Source organism: Podarcis liolepis (assembly GCF_965112155.1).
Source record: "Podarcis liolepis genome assembly, chromosome: 1".
Lineage (NCBI taxonomy): Eukaryota > Metazoa > Chordata > Lepidosauria > Squamata > Lacertidae > Podarcis > Podarcis liolepis.
In genome coordinates this window covers 95,577,667-95,603,596 of record NC_139554.1, presented here as the reverse complement: position 1 = coordinate 95,603,596, position 25,930 = coordinate 95,577,667, and the positions used below count along the sequence as shown (strand labels likewise).

The 25,930-nt window shown below is 42.6% G+C and overlaps 1 protein-coding gene across 3 annotated transcripts in view; it reads right to left on the bottom strand.

Moving 5' to 3' along the window:
• Positions 1-3,273, bottom strand: part of GPR39 (G protein-coupled receptor 39) — a 128,446-nt gene extending 125,173 nt beyond the window's left edge. The window contains exons 1-2 of one of the 3 annotated variants that reach the window (XM_083490654.1): positions 2,705-3,273; positions 1,647-2,522 (exon numbers count right to left, since the gene is read on the bottom strand). In XM_083490654.1, coding sequence (XP_083346780.1) covers positions 1,647-2,514 — 868 coding nt within the window. In that variant the 5' untranslated portion in view covers positions 2,515-2,522; positions 2,705-3,273. The remainder of the gene's footprint in view (positions 1-1,646; positions 2,523-2,704) is intronic. The other 2 variants (XM_083490656.1, XM_083490655.1) reach the window with 2 other exon arrangements.
• Between the last annotated feature and the right edge of the window lie 22,657 nt (positions 3,274-25,930).

Genomic DNA, 25,930 nt, shown 5'->3' with positions numbered 1-25,930 from the left:
GATTCTCAAGATGGTGCGATGACAACTTGATTAGATTTAGTCTGAAAAATGTGGCAAGAGAGATCAGAATCAAACATAATTCCCAAGTTATTGGTCTTTTAATAAGCTCTAGGTGCAGGGAGGGGAAATTCCAAGAAAGGCAACTATCTGGCTGGCTTAAAGTGATCAAGGCCTAGCAAAAACAAATAAGTTGAAAGAAAGGCTTCCAACTTTTTAAGAGCCCCTGCTCTCATACCTTTAATGGCAACTTCGGCATCTGAAGGTTTCTTATGGCATGCCACTGTTTTCACATTTAGTGACAACCTCCTTGAGAATATGCATGGCTGCTGCCAGGCACGTGACTGACTCAGGCTAACAGTCTTGTAAAAAGACAAAATAGGCAAGAATCATAGTTCCCAAGGAAAGGCTACTAATTCTCCACAACTGCCACCTCCATGCCAGCCCAGAGGGTGGAGTGGGATCAGGTGGGCTGGGTGTCATCATGAGCCAGACTCTAATCTTTGCCAGGACAGTTTCAGCTACCAGGGATTCTGTTAAAGGCACATGAGCAGGGCTATAGTAAATGATAGTGGCCCTGGCAACAACCCAAATCTCAGGTTTAAGCTTTCTGAATGCACACATTTGGAGTAGCATTTGGAGCTTGCAAGGCTCATTATTTGTTTCTGCTTGTTTGTTTGTTTGGGGTTTTTTTGGAACAGTTTAAAAACAAAGTCTTTTAATCAGCACTCCAGTCCTGAACCTATTTGTTCAGAAATAATTCTTAGTGATGTTAGTGGGACTTTCGCCAGGTAAAGGATTTATGATTGCCAGTGGCGTAGCGTGGGTTGTCAGCACCCGGGGCAAGGCAAGTAATTTGCGCCCCCTAACCCGTGGATTTGCGCCCCCTAACCCTAACCCCCAGATGTTGCGCCCGGTGCGGCCGCCCCCCCTGCACCCCCCACGCTACACCACTGATGATTGCAGCTTAAGGTTGTGATTTGCAAAGGGCTCCTCATTGTTTCCAGCAAGATCAACATGTAAAAAGCTTCCTTTCCTTGAACCCCATTCCATACATCTCCCCCACTTTGCCTATAAAAAATATAAAAAACTAGTTTCATTTATCTAAAAATGGGAAAGGGATAAGATGTTATCAAGCAGCATGACTAGTAAAAGCAAATTGAATTTTAGGATCCCTTGCTTAATTCAAACGAGACAAAAATTATAACACTACACAAGATAAGCATTTAGCTTTAAAATTGAAATATTTAAATCAAAAGTGCTTTCTTTAAGTGATGATGGGAAAGTGGGACAGGATGGGTAGAGAAGCCTTTTGAAAAGCTGAGTTACTTGGTTCTGTGCATAAAGAAAAGGGAAATGCAGCTGAAATGAAAACCATTCCTCTCAAATGCACATTCTGAAGGCACTAATGCTTACTTTAATATCACCACCGCACAGGTTCCATGCAATTTATGCCATTTGCTTTGTGCTGAGCAGAATTATTTCCATAATGAATAGGGAATGGTGAAACACTAAAAGGGAGATGAAACCCGCCTCATTTTCCCATCATTTCATCCTGAATCAATCCCACCCTGCCATTTGTCTTTCCTTTTGTAGCTGCAGAGTCATTACCAACACACACACACACATGTACATGCACAGGGTCTTACCTAGGAAGAGGATAGTCTGTTTCCTGGAACTCCTGCCATCGGGATTCTCGTTTTTCCTTAGGTACTGGTTTTGGCTTTCTCTCTCCCCTCTCACGGCTAAGGTCCCTTGTTTGTGGATCATCAGGGCTTTCATCATATTCCGGCACATAAAAGCCACAGATACCAACACTACAACATATACAATAAAAGCAGTGAAGATACCAGACTGGAAGGCCTTCCATCGAGATGACAAGCTGGTGCATATGGTGACATTTAGCATCAAGTCAGGCATGTGGTGCCGGGGTTTGGGTTTGCTGCAGGGAACCAATCCTCGGTGGCCCTGGATGGCTTCCAATGGGTACTCTGTGCCCATCGCAAAGAGAAGAGGTAAGGCCACAAGGACAGATGTAATCCAGACAAAGGCAATGAGGATCCTCACTTTGCAGGGCCCAGAAGCAGCTTTAAACTTGAAAGGGTGGCAGATGGCAATGTACCTTTCAAAGCTGAGAGTGGCCACATGCAGCACCGTAGCATAGCTGCAGGCCTCAAAAAGGAAGCAGTAGAGCTTGCAGGCGAGGTTGCCTTGAGGGGTGGAGAAAGGGGTCCAGATCATACTGAAGAACTCCACAGGCATCCCCAGCAAGAGGACCAACAGGTCTGAGCATGCGAGGCTCACCATGTGGTCTGTGACCTCTTTCTGCAAGTAGCCCTTCTTCTGCAGCAGTTTGGTTGTCCGGATGGTGACACTGTTGCCCACAATGCCTGCCACAAAGATGACGATGTAGATAAGGGCTAGGGTGATTTTGATCCATTGGTCCACTTCAAATTCTTTAACGTGGGTTTCATCAATTATATCCCAACAATCCTGCTGGCTGTTTCCTGTCTCCATGAGCAGAGCTAATCACAGACACACACACACAATGGAGGAAAGAGAGACAAAAGGTGGGTCAAAACATGTCACTAATCCAAACATCCTTCCTAACAAAGCTTACAAGTTTACTCACAGGCCAAGGCCTACTGCATTCTAGGAAGCTTATTTCACACAGGTAAGAAGCTGTGAAGTAATAGCAATGACTCACCTACACGCAAACAGGCAACACAACTTTTTTTTCTGAATCAGCACCTCACACCAGTCACATTAGTGGATTAGTCAATCCAGGAAAGAGATGAGACAAACCATTATTCGCTTTAAAAAGAAGAAGAACCACGAAGGAAATGCTTCTTTCTTCTAAGTATTGTTTCTGTCCTGTACCTAATTCCTCCTCACACGCTTCAGGGTGCACCCAATTCTCCTTGATGGAAGGAAGGCTAAGCCCTTCGGATTTTCTCCAGGCACTCCCTGTTCCTTGCCCCGCCAGCTTCTGAGTGACGAGAGTTCCCTCTGGCCGACAGGCAACCACTTCCGTCAAACATTAACTTCTAGCTGAACAGCCGGGTAGGATGTGGTTAGTGACTGAAAAGATAAGGTGGCCACAAAAGGGACAAGGCAAGCCTGGTTCCAGCCAGTTAGCTTCCTCTGCCCTCCCTGAAATCTGATCTCTACTCCTTCTTAACAACTGTGAAGTGAAACCAGACAAGGAAAATAAATAAATTAAATAAAGGCAGGGCGTGGCTGCTAGGGTGTTTGATTTTGCCCTCTTTCTCAATGTCCTCTGTTTACAGTACTTCACGTGGGTGGAAGTTTTTGCAGCTTTCCGTTTCCTCGTCTTTTCTACATGGGAGATTACTGTACAGGTTTTCACGTCACCAAGGAGCAGAGGAAAAAGAAACGATTATTGCTTCAAATGCCATATAAACATGGGACTAGATGAAAAATAGGAACTCTGCCAGGCTGTGATGGTTGATCCCATTGCTGCTTTAGAACACAGGGCTCTAGAATACATATGTGCCTAAAAGTACAAAAAGCTTCCTGCAACAGACAGCATGCAACCCCCCCCCCCAAAAAAAAGACGTATAGGGGTCTAGCTTATGAAACTCACACCTACTCCCAAGAACTTTTAAACCCAAATTACAAGGCAAGTCAAGAGCCTTCTCTAAACAGAAGTCATATTTAATAAATTGGGCTAATAATTTCCAAAATCCATTATTTTATACTCTCAGTGCAATTCTAGACATGTCTGCTCAGAACTACGTGCCACTTAGTTCAATGGGACCTACCCCCAGGTAAGTTAAATTTAAAGCACTTTCAGTGCACGTTTGAAGCCCAATAATCCTGGGAACTGTAGTTTGATAAGGATTCTGGGAAGTGTAACTCTATGAGGGGGAAGCTACAGTTCTCATGATTCTTTGGAGTGGGTCATGCTTTAAATGTGTGCTGAATGTGATTCAAATGTAGGGTGTGGGTCTACCCATAGTGTAATGTGGGATGAACTCTTCATACAAACCCTTAATAGCATTATTTTAAGATTTCCTTCTTTTCCTGCCAGATAACAGAAATACATATAGATAGCAGTCCTAACCACGCTTATTCCTCTGAGCCCTAGAGGGGAAGTGAATTTAATGCACACTATATTTTTTGTTTCGAAGAACCTCTCATGGTAACCTCCAGAGTTTTATATTTATAGATTAGCATACCTTCACATTTCAGTGCAGGCTACTTCACAGCTAAATAGAATCACTTCCAGAGGACTTTATCCAGACTACTAGGCTCAATCTACTACAAAATCTCAAAGCAACAAGTTCCAGACTAAAAATGGTTATAATTAGAAAAGGTGGGCTTGCTTTTTAGCTATTCACAAGAGTGGAACAACAGATAGCTATTAAACAGTTCTCATCATATTCAAGGTAGTTATCTTCCCAACCAAAAACTTAATGAACAAAAGATGCCAAAAAATCAGCACCTGTTCCAGTTGATTATTCATGCAGTCCTATTTCAGAGGAAAACCTCTTTCCTCCAATCTCTGTGCCGCTTCAAGCCCTCTTGCCCCAATCCTCCTTCCTTGTGCTTGATAATTCAAATTTGTTCTGCTCAGACAAGCTTTCTATTATTGCCCAATTTCTTTCACTTAATTTTACTTTATAAAAGTGTGAACAAAGATTACATATGCATGGCTGAATTGTGGATATGAAACAAATTAAAATTTGCCCATTACCAGGGGCTGAGGAAAGAGAAGAAATAAGGGCCCAGGGAAAATTGTTGGTTCCCCCACAGACATACTTTCCTATCCAATTATATAAAAAAGCACCAGTTTTGTAATCTCAGTATGATAACATGTAATCAGATTGTATTATTAACATGTCTTCTAGTAAGAGAGAGGTATGGGGTGAATTTATCACTTCCTCTAAAGCTTCTTCCCCACAGCAATTGGGAAAGGTGTGTTGTCTTCTTAAGAGACCGGTTACAAGAAGGAAAACCACCTTTATTGACTTTAGGCAGTGCTTTTCTGGAGGGACGCAGGTGTACGCATTCCCCTAAACATTTTGTGAATTAAATTTGACCTCATTGAGGGGCAGTATTTCAATATGAGTAGGAAAATGAGAGTACTCCTAAACATTTTAATAATAAAAAAGCACTGACATTAGGAATAGCTATAAACATGAGTTTACAATACAGTGGTACCTTGGTTTAAGAACAGTCCAGTTTAAGAATGATTCGGTATACGAACTCCGCAAAACCGGAAATAGTGTCTTTATTTGAGAACTTTACCTTGGTCTAAGAACGGAATCCAAACTGTGGAAGGGCACTGGTGGTGGGAGGCCTCATTAGGGAAAGCGCACCTCAGTTTAAGAATGGTTTTGGTTTAAGAACGGACTTCCAGAATGGATTAAGTTCGCAAACCGAGGTACCACTGTACTTGGATGCACTGGGCCTGTTTTAAGTCCTGCTTGTGTATATCTTGTTTCCTGTTATTGCTAATTCCCCATTAATCAGCTTCCATTGCCATCTTCAGTTAGCAAGACGTTCCATATTCAAGAAACAGAGCATTTCTCTACTGCATGACAGCTAGTTAAATCCTAAATTTGTTTCTGTATAGGCATTTTCATTAGTCTACCCTACCACCAAATATTGTAGAGGAAGGCATTCAAAAGGTTTGGAAGAAAAGTGTGTGGCTCTAGAAGGGAAGGAGAGTAGCTCGGGGCTTTGAATATTGGTAGTTATCAACACCAGGGCACATAGTCAAACATAGTGGCTGACAAGTGGAACAAGCAACAAATTGTTGCAACATATTCTCTCATTTTCAGGGCTCCAGACAGATATTCCATCCAAACTGACTTACCTACAGTCCTGTTGATACCCACCATAAGTGTTTGCTATTAGAAGGAGTGATATACCGGTAGTTGACTTGAGAGGAGGTAATAATATATTTCTTGTAATATAATTCCAAGAAGACAATATGCTGCAACTTCAAGATCAGGTTTTTTTTATTCTAACTCCCATCATCCCAGACCACAGACTATGTTGACTGACAGCAGTCTAGAATCTAAATGTGGGTAAGATGCAACTTAGATGTGCTTAAGCCCAATGATTTAAGTCATTTCATCATCACAATTCTACTCAAAACAATTCCCTTTGAGTTCAATAGATTTTACTCCCAGGTAAGTGGCTAAAGATTGCAACCTAAGCATGCATAATTTTGTGTAGGGTATATATCCTGTAATCTTGAGCAATAACCACCTTCAAATATGTGTTGTGGAACTGATACAAAGCAAAAGCAAACACCACCATATCAACAGTAATGCAAATTATGACTATTCTGTCTCAAGATATGTAAATTGCTGTGAGGCTAATCAACAATGGTCTTCTCTGCCATTGTTTACCTATGGTATATGAACTTTAGGTGCCGATAATTTTGTAATAACATTTCTGTTTCTTGGTGAAGAAGTGTTTCTCCCTCATTAAGTTCAGTTAATAAGCATAGTTGCTGCTTCAGAGCCACCTTATGCAGTGCTTTTTTTCTGGGGGTACACAGGAGTACACATACCCCTAAACATTTTGTGAATCTTTATACTTTTGTCCATTTACTGTATTTATTTGCCCCAGTTTGAATTATAAAATGGTGATTTTCTTGAGTCAAAATGAGATTACCCCTAAACATTTGGGGGGGGGGGAGAACTGACCTTATGAATATTGTAAAAACACCAAATTCAACATATATGGACACATGGCGTTTCTGCTCCACAGTTAAAGAATTCCATTTTTTCTGGAAGCTGACAAAACCTGAGCATTTTCTGCAGTGTCAACCTTATTTGAACTCCTTAATTGTAATTTACATATATATAATGTTTCAAAGTGCAGTTACCTTCCCTGACCACTATTCCCTTCTCTTTTCTGGACATGAATAACATTGTCTAACTTGGAGAAAATCAAGAGATATGACTTCTCTTCTTGCTGCATATAACTCTGTGATGAGAAACGCAGCTCCTGCTAAATATCTCACACTCTTCTGGTTCTTATAGGCAGGCACAGGAGCCTCTGTCAGAAAAGAAAGTGGTAATCTGTACCTTCAGGGATAATTGAAGAGAAAAAGATGGCGGGGGATATACTTATATTTTAAAGCCTAGTGGATTTAATGGTGGTTTGCATTTTAATGTCTCTGTGTGTTTTTAATATGACTAATGTTGCTGAGCTTTTTAAAAAAGAAACCGAGTCCATAAGTTCTGTTGTGCGAGCTAAGCATTTCATGTATACAATTGCAATGGCAAAATCTGTGCCTGTTGTAATAAGGAATTGCATTCCTATATAGTAGTAAATGGCACTTAGAAACACCTAGATGATTTTAATGTTTTGCGACATAGGCCATTAGCTTCCGAGGTGGGTTTTTTTTGGGAGGGGGGGACTAAGAAGACCTTGAATTATTATTTTTTTAAAAAAAAATCAGAGCGGTGTTTTCTTTTCTTTCCCCTTGCTATTTGGAGAAAGATAGGAAGATGTTTGGGTGCATAATAGTTTGCACTCTCAGCAAATGGCAGGGATGTGGAAATGTTTACAGAAGTGCTTTGCAGTCCTTAAGGTAAGTATGCGCCTGCACTGGTTATCTAGAAGGGACTGAATATAAAACATTGATTTTGTTTCATTAGCATCCAACTACAGAGGCAGGCTGCCATCAATCAGAAAGGAAAGTGATATATAAACTAGGAAATTAAGATAATGCAGAAAGCCCATAAAAATGGAGATTATTTGCACACAATGCAGATTTAGCAGTGGCATCTCATTCTGCCCATAGCCTACAGGCCAGTCAACATTAACTCCTCTAATGATACATTTGCCTTATAAAGTAGACAAGGGGCTGTAAAGCACACATCCATTTTCTAAAGAGATAAAATAGTTTCGTGTGCCTGTGGTCACATGTGCGCAGATTCTTTTTGAATTATGTATAAACTTCTTTTTTAGTATCAGTGTGGACTGGGTTGAACAAGTGTGCTAGATCAAATAAAATCTGGAAATGAAGAATAATAGGAATGTTCATTCTCTGGTCTATGGAACATTATAAAGATGGACTGCTGTGGCACGAGGGATGCCATACATATTGTTTTAGGGATAACTGATAGCCATGAGAACTGGCAACTTAGGGCATGATGCAGTCAAAGTGAAAAGCCAGTGTAGCATATTGGCTGAATGTGTGAGCTACACATCAATTATTTCCTGGTTCAGTTCTCACCTCTGTCATTATGTGAGACAGTCTCTCTTGGCCTTGCGCCTTCAGTATGTGACTCTTCAGGGCTGGTGTAAAGATTATGCATACAAAGCGAACACTTCACAACACTTGCCTAATCTGAGTGAACTGGAAGAAGGAAAGAAGCAGGCAAACACATTATTACACACACCTGCTTGACTCATATTTGCACCTCCTGTTGCCAGAGTGATGTTTTTGGGTCCCTCCACATGTTATCATTGTACCCAATGTTCAGAGGAACTTGACATTATCCATGTGTGGAGAGGGGGAAATTGGTTTGTTTTTGAATCCATTGCTTCAAAATTCTGTTTTTCACCCAGTTCTTCTCTTTTCTACATTCTCAGGTGTCATCTCTCGTGGATCCATTAATTGATTTTTAAATTTTTAAAGAGTTTTATTGGAAGTGATGTATTATATGAATGCTATGAAGGTTGGTCTAAAAGCAGGACACAAATTTAATTAATAATACTTAGCAGATCTGTCGTTGATCTTTAGTGGCTCATGCTGACATTGCAGCTATCAAGTTTTGAATATGCATGTGTGAAACCACACATTATACACAAATGCATTTAATGTAGTTCATTTTAAATGAGTAGGGAGCCTGTGCCATACCACATGCTCTTTGCTTTCAGCCTGCTCAGATTGAAGAGCTTTCCATCAGAAAGCTAGCCTGGCTATTCCAGGAATTTGCATCCTTGCTTAGATTTTGACACTTGCTGGATCGAGGAATTAGAAGGGTCTTGGCATTCAGACTACTGCACCCCCAACTCACAGCAAAATATACTTTGTCTTTTGCCCCCTGATTCCTCGCTCTTAACTCCCTGATCAATCAACTGGCTCATCATGACCTAACTTTACATAGCCTACATTTGAGCCTTAAAAAGTTTCCATTAGGAACTGGATGGAGGACATCAACATAATTTGACAGATGCCGTCCCATTTTAGGTGCCTTTTTACAGATTTCATTCTCTTGCCATACTGGAATATAATTACATGACTAACTCCTATATGTAGATTTCTCCCCCAGTTGTGTTATTGTATCCTTGTTTATGGGTTCTTGGTATCCAAATCTGCATAAGCACAGTATGTTTATTTCTCAATTACCATTCAGCTTGGGAATCCCTTGCCTCAGAATGGCTCCCAGAGATTATTAATTTTCCATTGTCTTCATATTTGTTTCTCAATAGCTGTGCTGTGCATATGCAAATGTACCCTAATTGGCTCTGCTAATCTCCCTGCCCTGATTGGCTTTTTTTGTCTACCATCCTCCTAAATTGACAGTGACAATAAGTCCACCTTCATCTTTCTCTTTTTCTGGGTGGAGCCTTAGAGGACACAAGTGAAAAATCTCAGAAGCACAGACAAAAATAAGGCTGTGGAACTGCTTAAATCATCAGTGGTTCATTTGGGACAGTGTGATTTATCCTTCTCTGTATCTTTTAAGGTAATGGATTAAGAAAGTTGAAACCGTCTCGCTGGATCAGACTGAAGCCCATCTCATTTCCACATGGCCAAGTTGATGCCTCTCGGAAGCCTAAAAGCAGAGTGCCCTGGCAGGGTTAGGAACCTCTGGCCTGCAGGCTGGATCCAGTCCTCCTGGCCTCTCTGCCTGGCCCTCTGGTCTCTCCACAGGTCACACTCCTCTCACCAGCCCTGCTGTGCCCCCACCGGCACTCAACTCATTTTGTCTGGAATGACAAAATGGGAATATATGAACTTGTTTGCTTGGATGGAAAGGGGTGTGTATGTGTAAATACTTATTTTTGCATGGTTCGAATACAATAATAAGAGTCTCATTTTGTTGTTCTACCTACCACTGCCATGTGGTTCTGGGAAGGGGATGTGGCACTCTGGCTGTGAAATATTTCCTGCCCCTGGTGTATTGCAACATCCTTCTCCAATTATTTATCATACATCGTCCAGCAATTAGCATTCATAGATGCATAGAATTGTAGAGTTGGAAGGGATTCTGAGGGTCATCTAGTGCAACCCCCTGCAATACAAGAATCTCAACTAATGCCAAAATCATGTATATTTAATGTATATTCAAAACACACTGAGTGCAATGGCAGGCGGGATTGCCAAAGACTTTTCCCCACATGCCAGCCCCCTTTCCACCCTCTTTTTTTTTTTTTTGCCAAGTGTATAAAGCTGAATACTCACAAGTTAAATATGCATAAGTTGTGGGCTTACTGTATGTAATTGAATCCCGTCAGAGAATAGCAACAGTCTGGAAGTCCCCCAGGGCAGTGTGTGGATTTGGACATATCCATTGCTCGAGTGGAGAAGGGGCAGAGGGAAATATGGAGGTGGGTGGTGGTCAGGTCATAGTAAGGTAAGATGGTCTGACCACATATTGCTCATTCTACCTTATGAGCTATAGCCAACCAACAATGTAATGTAAGCCTGCCTGAAAACCTGGAGAGGTTGCAGTTATACTTGGTTGGTATTCTAAGGCTTTCAGCTTTAGAAATCCCACTGTTATTTGTGTGCACAGCAAAAAATGCACCACTGCAGTATTGGAGGAATCTCAAAACCCCAGGACTGGAATGAGACCTAAGTTCTGAGCTAAGGCAAAAGGCCACATCAGAGGAACAATGGGAACAGACAATTTCTCACAGGGTATATGGTTGTGCTAGACTGAAGGGAAGAGGATGAAGCAAGAATATATGTCCTAACTTGCGGTTTAAACTGGCCAAGAGCATAACATTCATTCTGCAAAACACCTTTGGAAATGAAGAACTAAGAGTCACTTGGATGATTGCACAAAAAACCTGCTATGCTTGGTGCCACATACGAAGAAGTGTTTCAAGGGTTATATCTGACGTAACCAGGATGGCAACAACTACTCTGACACTTTACTCAAGCAGTGATGGACTTTGGGGTTTCAAATTTCAGCAGCATTCTGTGCGATGCCAAAATTTGGCACACACACACCCCGGCGCCTCTTGTGATCCATTCTAAATAGTTCTAAATTCTAAATCCTAGTTGTGGTGGCCTCAAGGCTCCACGCCCTAAATCCGCCTCTGGCTCAAGCAACTTGTGACAAAATTGTCACAAGGGGAACCTGCCAGTAATGTTCATACATGTTTCTATTGAACTATATGGGATTTATCATCCATCCCTATGTGTACCAGCCTGGACTGAAGCCAGATCAGAGATCCAGGGAAGTAGACAAGGCTGTGTAAGTTTTAAGAATTATACTTCTTAAATGTGTTGCCCCTCTTAGTTGGCTGTGTGGTCAGTCTTCTTACACCAGCAGCAGAGTTCCCCTCACTGATGGGGAAATGACATCAGATAACCATGTTTGTGTCTACTCTTTGGTTTCATTGTACAGTGGTGCCCCGCAAGACAAATGCCTCGCAAGACGGAAAACCCGCTAGACGAAAGGGTTTTCCGTTTTTGAGCTGCTTCGCAAGACGAATTTCCCTATGGGCTTGCTTCGCAAGACGAAAGCGTCTTGCGAGTGTTCCGATTTTCCCCCGCCCCCCCTTTTCTAAGCCGCTAATAGCCTTTTAGCCGCTAAGCCGCTAAGCCTTTAATAGCCGCTAATCCGCTAAACCGCTAATAGCGCTAATCCGTTAAGCCGCTAATAGGGTTGCTTCGCAAGACGAAAAAACCGCTAGATGAAGAGACTCGCGGAACGGATTATTTTCGTCTTGCGAGGCACCACTGTAGTAGGAAGAGCATTAAGCTGGGGTAGCTCAGTCGGTCAGCATGAGACTCTTAATCTCAGGGTCATGGGTTTGATACTCATGTTGAGCAAAAGATTATTGCACTGCAGGGGGTAGACACTTGTGGTCCCTTCCTATTCTATAATCCTATGACCTATGATCCAAAATCACACTTAGTTTTGTTCCGGATGGCGAATTTGTCTGCTTGCCCTGATGGATGTTTATTGGCATTAAAACAGTGTCTGTCCACCTGCTTGAGATGATGTTTTTTCCTCCTTTGCTGGATCTCAAAAACATTTATCCACAATGTCTGCAATACATCCTTCCTCAGTACAGAATAGCTGTGTTAATAACAGGGGATGTGGCCTTCTCAGTTAATATTAACAGAGTTTCAGCTGTTCCATAAATGGCTATAGAATCTTGCCTTTAATTCCTTTAAATGTAAGTTCAACAACTTCAGCTTATCACATCCACAGGACATAATAGAGTCACTCTTAAAAACCCATCATCTTAAGTGCTTTGATCTCTGCAGATTCTGATTATGAACCTATAGGATTAAGCATTCAATTCAACGGAATATGGGTATGCAGAGGTTTCTCATCAGTGGTGGAAGAGTATTGCAATTCATAACAGCTATTGTTGTTGAAAGGTAGTGGGCGTTTGAATTTGGGAGCAGGGGGTAAATTAATTCTGTGGAAGTCCTAGGCAAGACTTTGAATTCTCTATTTTGTGCAACGTTATTTGTTTCAGTGATACACTGCACATCTGCTGAAGGAAGGAAATCATTGCTAATGGGAATCTTGTATTTCACCTCTTGTTACTTTCTGTACTTGAAACTTGCATGTCCATCTCAATAATTATAGAGCCATTCAGCCTTCACTTCAAAAATCAGCTAATAACATTTGCTAGGGGCGGAAAAAGACAGTGTACGTTGTCCTGCTTCAAAGTAAAATGTTCCAGCTGTGTCACTTCTACAAGAACACATACATATGTACCTTATGCATACCTGCTATCTACAAAGTATGCTGGACTGAGTGCATGAAATGCTCTGCTTCTCTATTCAGTAGACTAATAATTTAGTTGTTTGCTTGTCAGATTTGTATCCCACCTTCCCACCAAATTATGCTCAGGGTACCTGCTGTAACAACAGTAGAAATAAAAGAAAAACAGTTCTCTAACCTGCTGATTGCATTGGACTTAGCTTGGCTAATTAGACCATTGGTATGAGTGACATATGACCCTCTCTTCATCTCCTCACTTTGAATTCTGCATCTTGAAATTGTACTGGGCCAACCACTTATTATCCACCATTAACCTCCATGGTAAGCAAGGAGTATGCAAGGGGTAGTTGGTACCCCAATTAGTTGACCTTTGCTGATTCTCATTGAACTATGGTGGCATTGCTCCTTCGTATGCTAGACCATTCACTCAGCCACCAACCACATTTCTGCCTTTGGCTCTGTCCGTTTCCAGTTCTTTCCACTATGCCACATTGACAGACCATGAAGTGTATTACTTGCAGAGGCTCAAGGTGCATGGTGTATAAAATTTGTACATCACACTATGCGCACATTGCATGTACAGTGGTACCTCGGGTTAAGTACTTAATTCGTTCCGGAGGTCCGTTCTTAACCTGAAACTGTTCTTAACCTGAAACACCACTTTAGCTAATGGGACCTCCTGCTGCCGCCGTACCACCGGAGCACGATTTCTGTTCTCATCCTGAAGCAAAGTTCTTAACCCAAGGTACTATTTCTGGGTTAGTGTAGTCTGTAACCTGAAGTGTATGTAACCTGAAGCGTATGTAACCCGAGGTACCACTCTATATAATATGCACACACACAATTGCAATTGTTTATTAAAAAGTGTGTTTATGGAACTGGGGATAAAATTAAAGTCAAACTGGGATTAAGGAGCGAGAGGGGAATTAGAAACATCAGCGCAGATTGAAATGTCATCAAGATTTGTAGAATGGTCCATTTCTAGTAATGCTTCTGTAGAAAGAACAGGTACTGTTCAGTTTCCTTGTTCTCTTTCTACTCATGGCTACTAGCTTACAGTGTTCCCCCACATACCCATGCTTTTTAAAAACGACTGCCGCAAGTAAGCAACCGTCTTAACTATGGGTGCTAGCTTGGCTATTTAGTAGCTTTTTAAAAACTGAATATACATGTAATCTTTCTATAAAAAGGGTCAGGACAATGGGATCAAGATTAGAGGGTGGGCAGCCACCTTACCTGGTAGGTGGTGAATTCCAGCAGTGGAAGTGTTGGGTCTGGAAAGGGGGGCAGTGAACACAAATTCTTTTATTTTAATGTTCGAAGGTATAAAAGCCTAAAATACACGCTGTTTGCATCATTAGAATTCTGTTATTAAAAGCTGCATGCTGGTAGAAAGGAGCCACTTTTGTTTAAAGATTGCATTACAATGCTAATTTTATTTTTAGAGCTAATGCTAGACATTGTGTATTCCCCTCCTGTTTGTTCTCCAAGCACTGCAACATTCATAGCAGACAGTAGACTTTCATAATAATCACACTAATGAAACTTCTAATGCAAATTCTAAAGTATTAGTTTGTGGGAAATATACCAGACTTCCAAAATAACACTTTCACCTTTAAAATGCCTCTGCAAAATCTTATACTGTGAAATCTGAACATTAGAATTGGGTAATGGATCACGTGACCTTTGTAGTGGCACCTGGCAACATCCTGGGGCGTTGCCATATGGAGAGTTTCTTGCTGTTTGTGAGTACTAAATCAGAGGTGATGTTTTTTTCTCAGTTTCCTCTGGTTTGCCTAACAAAGGCACCTCACACACAGTAGTGCACCTTTGTGCTTTTTATGCTGAATGATTGTATGTTGGTTAAGTGTATTTGAGCATATGAAAAATCCTGTTTTGGTGTTGTGTCTTGCTGAAGTTGGCCTTTTAAAAAACAAAAATAAAATCTCCTTCATTTATAGACCTGTCACGCGGGTGACATTTATTATTGAATGCACTTCTATTGGGAAAGGAGGATGCAAACCAATTGAGCAGCATAGATTTTCTTTCTCTGGCAAAACAAATAGAAGCGAAAAGGTAATCAGGGTTTCATTCAAACCAAGTAAAGAAGCAAAGCAGCCCCATACTCTGGTATGCCAAGGAGAATGAGATACAGTACACCATCATTACGCTGTTACTATGCAGCAAGAATGTTGCAACCCAAGGATCCTGGTCTATCCAGTTCTTAATGGCAACAGAAGATAAATGAAATTTTGACTAATCCAGGAGACAAAAGGATTTCCTATCTCTTTTTCATTATTCAGTCTCTCTTTTTAAAGGATCTAACACCACTTTCAATTTTAGTATACAAATACTTATGTACAGGGATTATAAAAGGTCTCTGGTTAAAATGACCGACACACAAGAATCATGCTGATTACTGGCGTGCCATCGCCATCTTACTTTGCTGCATGGAGTATTTCCTACCCATTCAAGATTCTGAGTCTCCTTCGCTTCTCCCTGTTGCAATCAAGCTTCCTAAATAGCATCTCCAGCAGTCCCTCCCCAAATCTCCACCCCCAATCTGGGTCCTTCCTTTCCATGCCATTTTGCATGATGAACCACATTCCCATTTGGAAGTTCTTAAGTAGCACTTGCACATGGCTGAGTTCAGATAGCTCACCGCTTCTCGAAGAACATTTGTTTTCATTAGCTCTTCAGGATGTAGTGGGCAAAGGATTTTACCATGTAAAGTAAATTCATCTGCAGCATATTATGGAAATGTTATATTCTCTTGGGAAGCCATTGGAGTACGGTGGGTTGCAGGCAAAGCCGAGTAAGGCTTTAAAACTGAAATAAAGTCACAGTGATTTAAATTCTACTTCTCAAGGAGGTTAACACAGCTCTCTGCTCTTCAGACCGTCAATTGGGTGTTGGATTCCACATAAGCTGCTAGGGATAAAAAAGCTCTGCATTTATCCAAGAGCTATTTAACATGTGCCTCCTAGAACATGTTAAGTTGGGTGGTTGAGTGCTGAGACTTTTGTATTTCTCCATCCTAATTCCCATTGCAAATTTGCATCATACAAAGCTGGCTGTGAATGGAAAGAAGGAGCAGCATCCTGTGTATAGAGAAATGAGCATCTGTGTTCTAGTACAGGTAATATTTCATTGCTTGCAATGAATGTGAGGTTGTGGACACACTTCCACTTACTCTCCATCCAGTGCACTCCAACTGCTGGTTGGGAAGTGGTGTACACATGGCATTAGTCACAATCCATATCTAGCCTGTGAAATACTAGTCTTGTGAAAAACTGCATTTTGATGCATTTTCTTCAAACTAGCTTCTATCCGAATAGGGGGAAAGAGCAGCCTAGCTGCATTTTATGCCCATAATGTGCATGGAACCTAGGTGTGCTGCTGGGGTTGCAGGGGGGGGGGGGAGGTCCTATTTCTGGAAAGCACTACAAAAAAATCCCATCTGTGGTAGGGGTGAGCAATTTGCTGCCCAAGAGCAAATTTCATGATGCTCTTGGACTAATTTAATAGGAGTGGAGGAGAATCTCAAAAGGAGTTCAAGAGGGTAGAAAGGGTAAAAATGGATAGGAAAACTTAAAGCAGTGGGGCAATGGAAGAAGAGATAAACTACTAAAGACTCAGATAGGAGTTGTATAAAACAAATACATTTATTAAACGTACCTCTGGTGGGCAACATGTCATGCTCCTTCTGGGGTAGTTTGTCCACCTTTGGACCCCACCTGCACTCGGCTCTTACCTGTGGTTCCTAGAAGCTGTTGGCATGTGACAGCAGCCACACCACGGGAATGGCTTTGACTGGCTGGCTAAATCAGGTGTGGGTAGCCAGTGGGTCTCAAACCCTCAGTGAATCAGGGACTTCCCCTGCATGTGAAGACAGGCTGCAGCGGATTGAGCAGATGAGACCAATAGTGGGTCCAATGGTTAAGAAGGTGGTTTCTGCACATGCTGTAGAGGGAAGTGGGCAAATGAGGCTTGTAAACCTGGGAAGGTAGCTCATCCAAGAGAAGGAAAACTCTGATCCTAAAGATCCACCGCCTTGCAGGTTATCTTTGGGAGAAGAAAAGGCTAAGGAGTAAACCCCACACAAATCTGGAGTGGAGTCCCTAAGGCGGTTGGATGGTGCCTTGTAAGCCGCCTTCTTACAACTCCTGCAGCCCAGCTAGTGCTGAATGTATTACTCTGCTTTCATTTGGACTACATCAGAAAGGCAGAGAGCAAAGTCTTGTTGTCTGGGCAGCCCAGGACCTCCATCTACACTGCCCATGCTTGTGCCCCTGGAATGTCACTTTGATGCTGCTAACCCAGTGGTTTGACTTCACCCCTAGAGCCACACTCCATTGTCTCGAGACGGACAGATGCCAACATCAAACTCTCACCCTCTCTGCGTGCTAGAATTGGGGTTGAAGGCAATTTCCTTTATTCCATTCCCTTTCAGTGACTGTTTTGCACCAAAGACAGCCTGTGCTGTGTTTTAGCTCCAGCGAAATGCACCAAGGAAGCACAAGCCTGTGTGAATTGGCTTTTAGTCACGAAGCATGGCTGATGGGCTGCACTGGTGAGTCACAGGTTGTGCAGCTTCATATTTATGACTTTCTGTGAACTGATGACGATGTGTTTGGTTTTAGAATATCACCACATCTGTACTGAACACAGAATGCTGGCAACGGTCGTGTGATCAGCTCCCCATGGATTGCTGGGGCTCCAACTCAATTCCCGATTGCAGTAAGTTGGGCACATGATATAGGCACACAAGCAGCTAGAAAACTGTGTGCGTCCAACTCACTGAATTTGACTTTTTGCGTCATTCTCTGTATTGTGATTAATTTTGGTCTCAATGTGCCGTTGCTAAAAAAAAACATGCACAGCCTCACTATAATTTTATTCCATTAAAAATGTTTCTCATAGCGCACTGAGCAGTGATTCTAGTAACAGTATGTCATTCTGAGTTTCGTTTCTGGGTCCTTACAGTCCCAGCTGTTATAATCAGAGTTTGTTGGAGGGTGAGCTCTCTCTGATTAATGCTCATTGTTTACCTGTAGCTGCTTAGCTAGAACTGGTTTGTGTGCTCCTGGTTTAAGAGAAGGGAACAGATATGTACTGAGACTTGACTGCACTTGGACATTTTGAACTCTGTCATACTTTTGCTAGCTGTGCTCAGAGAGACCAAGTTGTACAATGCTTATTAGACAGAGCTAAGCTTAGGAGGCCTTGGCCTCAGATATGCTTCCTACATGTATTGTTGCCAACTGTCAGAAGGGGGGGAAATAATAATCCGGCTGGCTTTAGGTCTGCTGGAGCCTGTTGCCAGATGCTTTTGTGCAAGAGCCAGTATTTTAGGTTGGTTGCCAAAGCTTTTCAGTAAAAATCAGTAGTGAAAGTTTTTATCTAATGCAAAAGCTTGAAACATAACCTGTACATGTGCACTGGGATATTTAGCTCACGAGAGAATGAAGAGTGCCTTGCATACTCTCCAGTCAAGTAACTTGTACACAAATAGATATGCTAGAATAAAGTGTGCATAAAAGTGCATATATTAATTAAAACAGCATACAGAAATGCATTGTATTTGTATATTGCTTTGCAAAGATATGTAAATTAGGATAAATTCACAATTAAATGCTGGTGAATTTTCATAACATGTACCTGTATTACAAATTAATGTGGGAATGCAGAGAGCTAAACTCAAGACTGAGAATTTGAGAGAAACCAAAATTGACAGATTTGCCCATCTCTAATCTCGCATCCTGATTTTGAACAGCAAACTGAAACAGTTCTTGGCATTGGTGGTGTTTAAATTTTCTGTGCCAGACTGAGAATTTAATTCTGCCTTGGTGCAGTATCCACGTTGGCAAAACTCTCCTGCAGTATACCCCACTACATGAGTAGATATCATTTGGAGGAAAGTATTTGCATTTTGATAGTTAATGAGCAGCCACAAATGATGATGATGATGATGATGATGCAGCCTGATTTGTTTGCAGAGGGTTTTGATGACAAGCAAACTATAGCTCTCTTGAAGGACTGTTTCAAAAGTCTTCCAATAGCTCTTTCCCTTTGCTTACTACATTTCCCAGTGCATTTTCCTATGACTTTCCTGTGGTTTTGTACCACAGGAGCTCCAAATCAGCTTGATTTGTGCAGACTGAACTTGCTAGGATATGATTGAATTCCACTTGACAATAGTGACAGTCTGGAAGCGCTTTTTGTGGTACAGTACACAGCTCTACTGCAGCTCTGATGGGTTCCCTTCATTATATAGTGGTGAATTGGTTCAAGAAAAAATAGAGACAGAGAGAGGACGCTTACTTTTAAAGCAGCTAAGTAGTCAGCACTGATCTAAAAGAGCAGGAGCTGAGTAACGCTGATCTTTTTCACACTGACCTTCTTATAAGAAAGCATACGCTCTCAATTATATATCTATGGCATGTTAAGGTATAATTCATAAACTATCAGAAAGGACCTATGTTTAATTGAACAGTGATCTGTGACACAATCGAGATTTATATGTGGCTCTTGTGTTTGAATGAATGACGGGGGGCAACATCATACACCTTCTGTGCATACCTACTTGTGAAATGCAGCCTCTGTGCATAAGTTGATGAAAAATATAGGTTCCTGTCAGGAACCTAAAAGTGGGGCCATATGAGACTCTTATTGAATATTTGACCCACAGACGTCTTCACTGGCAGAAACTTGTGTGAGAAGAGCGCTTACGTTCAAATTCTATTTTCTGTTGCGGCATTATAAAATGGGACTGTGACAGATCACCCTCTTATCACAAATCGGTTTAAGACTCGAGATTTCCTTCTGGTTAGGAATATGCTGGTGAATGTACAGTACGAAATAATGTGTATAAGTTGCATTTAGCTTGCCTGTAGACAGTGCAGATGAACAACCTGGCTATATGAAGGACTATTTCAAAAGCCCAACCACTTCCAGTAGCTCCTCTCAGCTTCTCCCTTCATGATGTCCATTCCCTAGGGTCCTCTTTCTGCCTTCACCTCCACTCTTGTGAGCTGGCCTCTTCATTCTTCCCTCTGTTTTTTCTCTCTCCAGCTCTCTTACTGAGTCTTGTCCTAACAAACAACTAGCTTGGAGCTGGATATGGCTGTGCCTTGGCCTTTATTCCAGAAGACTCTTCCCAATCCAATGTTACTATGGTTGACAGATAGTTCCCTGGCTCATCATTAATGACCGGTGAATGGAAGTAGAATATATGCTCCTGGAACTAAACGTGTAGGTCCTTTGGACTCCATTTTGAGGGCCTTGCTCATAACCTAGGCTTGGAGGCAAGCTATCAGCCTTTTAACATCACCTTTGAACTATTCACACAGCAAATGACTCTCTATTTCACACCAGTTGACTTGTTTACATACTTTTATAACACTCTGGACAACTTTTTACCTGAGGATGTACTCACACTCCACAAGGACTGATTTCAAAGTACTAATTTCCTTAGTTGCTTCAAGCCCAATATAACAATACTGCCGCCCCCAAAATGCATTGAAAATCCAGTCACAGTTTATTTTGTGAGGGTATGAGGGTGTGAGCAGGTACAATGAGTGTGTGTGGTGAAGGGTGTGTGTGTGTGTGTGATCAGATTAGAAACAATTGCTCCAAATGTAACTCACAGTTTTGTTACCCTCACAGCTGGTCTGAGGTGACTAAGGGCCATATTCTACAAATAAGACCTATCAGTGTAAGGCAGCGGCGTAGCGTGAGTTGTCAGCACCCGGGGCAACACAAGTAATTTGCGCCCCCTAACCGGGGGCAAGGCAAGTAATTTGCGCCCCCCCTAACCCCTAACCTGCGAGTTGCCGCTGGCGCTGCCGCCCAAACGACGCCGCTTGCCCGGAGGAGGAGGGGGGCAGAGAGGCGAGGAAAATGCAACGGCCCAGCAGCTGCAGCAGCACCGGCGGAGGCGGGGCTGTGAGGAGGGGCTGCCTGGCGCGTCCTCCGCGGCGAGCGCTGAGAGCCGCTGCCTGCCGGGCGCCTTCAGCCCGGACGCGCGCACAGCTCGTCGGTTCTGCGAGACATGCGGCTCCGCTACAGCCTGCGCCCGAGGCTCTTCGGTGACTCCGGAGGCAGCGAGCGCGCCCCCCCCCAGATGTTGCGCCCGGTGCGGCCGGCACCCCTGGCACCCCCCACGCTATGCCACTGGTGTAAGGATTTACACCTGTGCAATGAACCTTCCTCTCTCTCCTCCTCACAACACACACCTGCCTTAAGTATGCTCAAGAGGGTAAGAGCACCCCTAGAACAGATTTAGGGAGGACACAGAGAGAGGAGAGGGGGAGAATGCACAACCAGAAATCTTGACACTGACAGAATGGTGATATGCTGGAATCCACCCAAACTACCTTTAAATGTACTGTACTAGATCGTCTGGATAACCCAGCAGAAACTACCTTGGTTCTACAAGACCAGGCTTCAGGTCTGAATAATGGCCATCCATTTGAAGGATAATTACCTAGTGGTGAAGGCAGCCATGGCATTCAAAGACTGGATGATTCAATTTCTCTGTTTCAAGAACTTATTTGTCCAAACTCAGAACAAACATTGTCCAATGTTTATATTTCCCTTGGAATATTTAGGCTATTTCTACTGTTGGAGCCTGGCATGTAACCAAGGCTGGCCTTGTGTATATCTTTGACAGCATGTGGGGAATAAGCAAATCCTGAGTTTAAAAGTTTGTCAGAATGTCATGTAGATTTATAAATAAAAATGTCTTTCGTGGCACAGAATGGTTAATGTCTAGGGGTAAAGAAAGATGGCAGTTTGTTTACTGCCTGAGGGTCACAGATACAATGCATCTATGGCCTTCAGCTGGCAGCTTGCCAAAAAAACAGCACAACTGATAAGGTTGCTGTGTAAATTGAAGTACCTATCACCTGAGGGGTTTACAGTTATGTCATTGTGACAATCGAAGTCCTCTGCTTTTATGCTGCACACAAGAATAATAATTAAAACATGCAGTCAAAGGTCAAAACACTGATTGAATGTTCCCTCCTGGACTTATCTCCTCTCCTCGGTCCTTAATTATAGGCTAATGGACTATGAGCCTGTAGAGTGTAATTTATGATTCTGTGAAGGGTTCTGACCGGTGGAGGGACAACTGAGAAGCAAGCAGGCAGTGGCTGTCCAGAGGAAGAGAAGAAGGCAGAAGAGGGGCAACACAGAGAGCAGAAATCACACAGCCGAGCTGATCTGCAGGGAGAGGAAATTCTCTGTAGCAGTCCTCCAAGAGAGCTGAAGCCTAATAATAATAATAATAATAATAATAATAATATTAATAATTTAATATTTATACCCCTGCCAATCTGGCTGGGTTTCCCCAGCCACTCTGGGCGGCTTCCGAAAGAGTATTAAAATACTGTGATACATCAAACATTAAAAGCTTCCCTAAACAGGGCTGCCTTCAGATGTCTTCTAAAAGTCTGGTAGTTGTTGTTTTCTTTGACATCTGGTGGGAGGGCGTTCCACAGGGAGGGTGCCACTACCGAGAAGGCCCTCTGCCTGGTTCCCTGTAACTTGGCTTCTCGCAGTGAGGGAACCGCCAGAAGGCTCTCGGTGCTGGACCTCAGTGTCCGGGTAGAATGATGGGGGTGGAGACATCTGCGAGGTATAAGCAGCTGAGCTCAGGAAGCTGCTGGGTCTAGAGGGACCTACAATGGAAATAACTCTTTTGGGTGGAAGCATCACTGCTTACACCCAGACCAGAATCAAAACCAGAATCAGGCTTAAAATTTTGAACTCACATGTGTGCTGACTGGGCAGGAGTTGGAATAAGAGAAGCATTAGCAAATAGCATTGACTTGGAAAAGTGTTCTAGTTCAAGGTTATAGACACTGTCTTAAAGTCAGGGGCGCCAGTTTGGGCGCTAGGTTTTGGGTGCCCAATGGCACCCACAACATAACATGACGTCCTGACATCACATTACATCAACGTGCTACAGCGGCACTTTGTACCAGAAGTCGTGTTGGAGGCCTGGCAGGGCCTCCAATATCACCTCAGAGGTCATGTCTGGCCTCCGACACTACTTTTGGTAGAAACTGGAAGTTACATTGAAAGATTTGTGGGTGCCTGGGCCCCCATGGCCCCCTATAGTTGGCACCTATGCTTAAAGTGATGGTATCTTTAGGGCTGGGGCAGGATCGAGCCTCACAGACCAAACTTGACAGGTGGGCAAGCAGGGCTGCCTACCTGTCATTTCTCTGACATCACAGTGACATCAGGTGATTGGATGTTTGGAGTCCTAAAGCTGGAACCATACAAGGTGCAATGATATGTGCTGGAAGCCGCCCAGAGTGGCTGGGGAAACAATTTGGTGGTATCACTAGGACTGATCGTCACAGTTCAGCATCAGTATGATGGATCGTCCACAGTATGATGGGGTTATTTTTCACATAGTAACAAGGAAGACCAGGCCATTGTTGTCTTCCATAATGGTTGCTGGAGGCCTTTTCTCTTTACTGTCCCTCCCCAGCTGTTAACCGGATGGCTGTTCTAATTCATCTCCATCATTGTAGCCCCTTAAGTGGCATGCCCCACCCCCCAACAGGCACTTCTCGGGGAGACCTTCTAGATTAGTGTGAGGGTTGAGAGTTGAAAGAACTGGTGAAAATTTAAGTCCTGCCTTGTATGAACAGAAGTGCAATCCACTCCAGATGAAACTCCCTGCCTCATGCCATTCTGGTGAGTCTCTTCACTCTCAGAAGCAGACATGCAGGACGAAAAAAGGGTTAAGTGAGAAAGCCCAATGGCATGAATATAAGTCCCTTCATACTCCTCTGGATCAAGAGAAGTATTCAAGCATTCATGTTTTCCATCCTTATTTCTTATAAGTCAGTAAAACATATCATTTTGTCAGATAAAAGGACTGTCATGCCGTAAAACAGCAAGTCCAGATTACTAGCTGGTGACATCCCCGTTAAAATTGGCCACTGACTTCTGTCCATATATGTTTACTTCTCTTGACTACACACAGGGGAAAACTCAATTTCAGTTGGAAAATTAGGAGATAAGTTGTCACTGGAAAAAGTAAAGGGAAGTCAATATCGTCTTTATTACCACACTTCATGAAAGGAATCCCTGGTTGGACATAGATGGCTTCCAAGGCTATGTTCCTGTTTTTTATATAGAGAGACAGAGCAACCTATTCTGCTCTGTAGTTATAAATCCAGTGTGTGTGTGTGTGTGTGTGTGTGTGTGTGTGTGTGGAAATGAAACTACAACCAGAAAAGTTTTCAGCATAATCCATAACCGCTTCCACAGAGTTATGTGTGACACCTGAGTAGTTGTATGCCTCTGTAGCTCTAGAAAGAAGCAGGGTGCTGCTCAGTCGGATCTCTCTGCACAAGGCACAGACAAACATGCAGCTGAAGGGAATAGACAGGTTTAGTGCAGTTCCCACAGCTGAGGATGGTAGGAGGGTGTGAAAAGGGTCCATATTGCTTTATGGGAGGATGGGGAACCCTGGCCCGCTAGACATTTCAGAACTTTAACTTCCACCAGCCCCAGCCAGCATAGCTAATGGTCAGGGGTGATGGGAGCATTAGCTCAACAACACCTAGAGAGGCACACCACCTCTTGCTGTTTTATGGGGATTTCCATCCCCTATGCCAGGGGTCAGCAAACCTTTTCAGCAGGAGGCCGGTCCACTGTCCCTCAGGCCTTGTGGGGGACCGGACTATATTTTGAAAGGGGGGGAATGAACGAATTCCTATGCTGCACAAATAACCCAGAGATGCATTTTAAATAAAAGGACACATTTTACTCATATAAAAACACGCTGATTCCCGGACCATCCGCAGGCTGAATTTAGAAGGCGATTGGGCCGGATCCAGCCCCCAGGCCTTAGTTTGCCTACCCATGCCCTATGCAGTTGGGTGCCTCTGTAGTGCAAGTCACACTAGAGGTGATACACTGTGTTCATAGGCCAATAAAAGCCCACTTCACCCATACAAATGAAAACAGTGAACTGCCTTTTCCACGCCTTTTTCATGGAAGAGCAGCTAAAGGTGAGCTATAATGTGACCTTGAATATGCAGATTAAAGTAGAGGGGGAAATACCTTGCTGTAGGAATATGAAATTGGATTCATGGGGCTACTGAAGAACTCATCATATTTTCTTTCGCTTTAGAAACGTTCTATACTGATGGTCTACTCCTTCAGCATTTGGCAAAACACTTCATCTTCTCAGATAGCTCTTTTTGTCCCCAGGGGGATTTAAAAAAGATCCTTGCTTTTTGTGTTCATATCAGGTAATTATTTATAGTCTTCCTGGTTTCCTGGCAACCTCTGAATGAACTTTTTCAGGAAAGGAATTCAAAAGGACGGGGCCTATTGAACACAGTGTGCATGGTTACCTCTTCATTGTAAATTAAGCTATTTCTCAAATAATATGTGGAATAGAAATTGGTTTTCCTTCCACCTTATCCTATGAGAATATTCCAAGTTTTTTAAAAACCCCAAAATAATTCTAAATGTTTTTTTAAAAACCATTCTAACGGTCTTATACAAATCTTTCAATCCTTTCTAATTGCTAGGGAGATTCACTGCTTTCTTTTGAAATGGAGCAATGATACTTTATCTCTAAAAGGAATTTTACTGCTTATTAAAATAAGCCAAGATGCCCAGCTGACAGCTCTGAGGAAAGTAGATTTACTGGGCAATAGCGATGAATGTTCGTTCATGCTTTACTGCAGTTGGGGAGGCAGGTTCTGGTAACTGCTGTTTACTCACTCACTCCTGAAATGTGGAACTAGCATGACATCATTATATAATGGGGATAATTTTTAAGCAGTACCAAACCAGTCTAGAGGGTTTTCTCTGTGGTACCTTGAAGTGTTCCTCAACCAGCATCTCTTCATTTATTGTATAGAAAGTGCAGAGTTTTCTATCCAATGTCAGGGATTAAAAAAAAAAAATAACACTAATGGTTTTGAGGGTATATTTTCTACCCCCAGTGAGATTTCCAATGTATGGTGGGGTAGAGT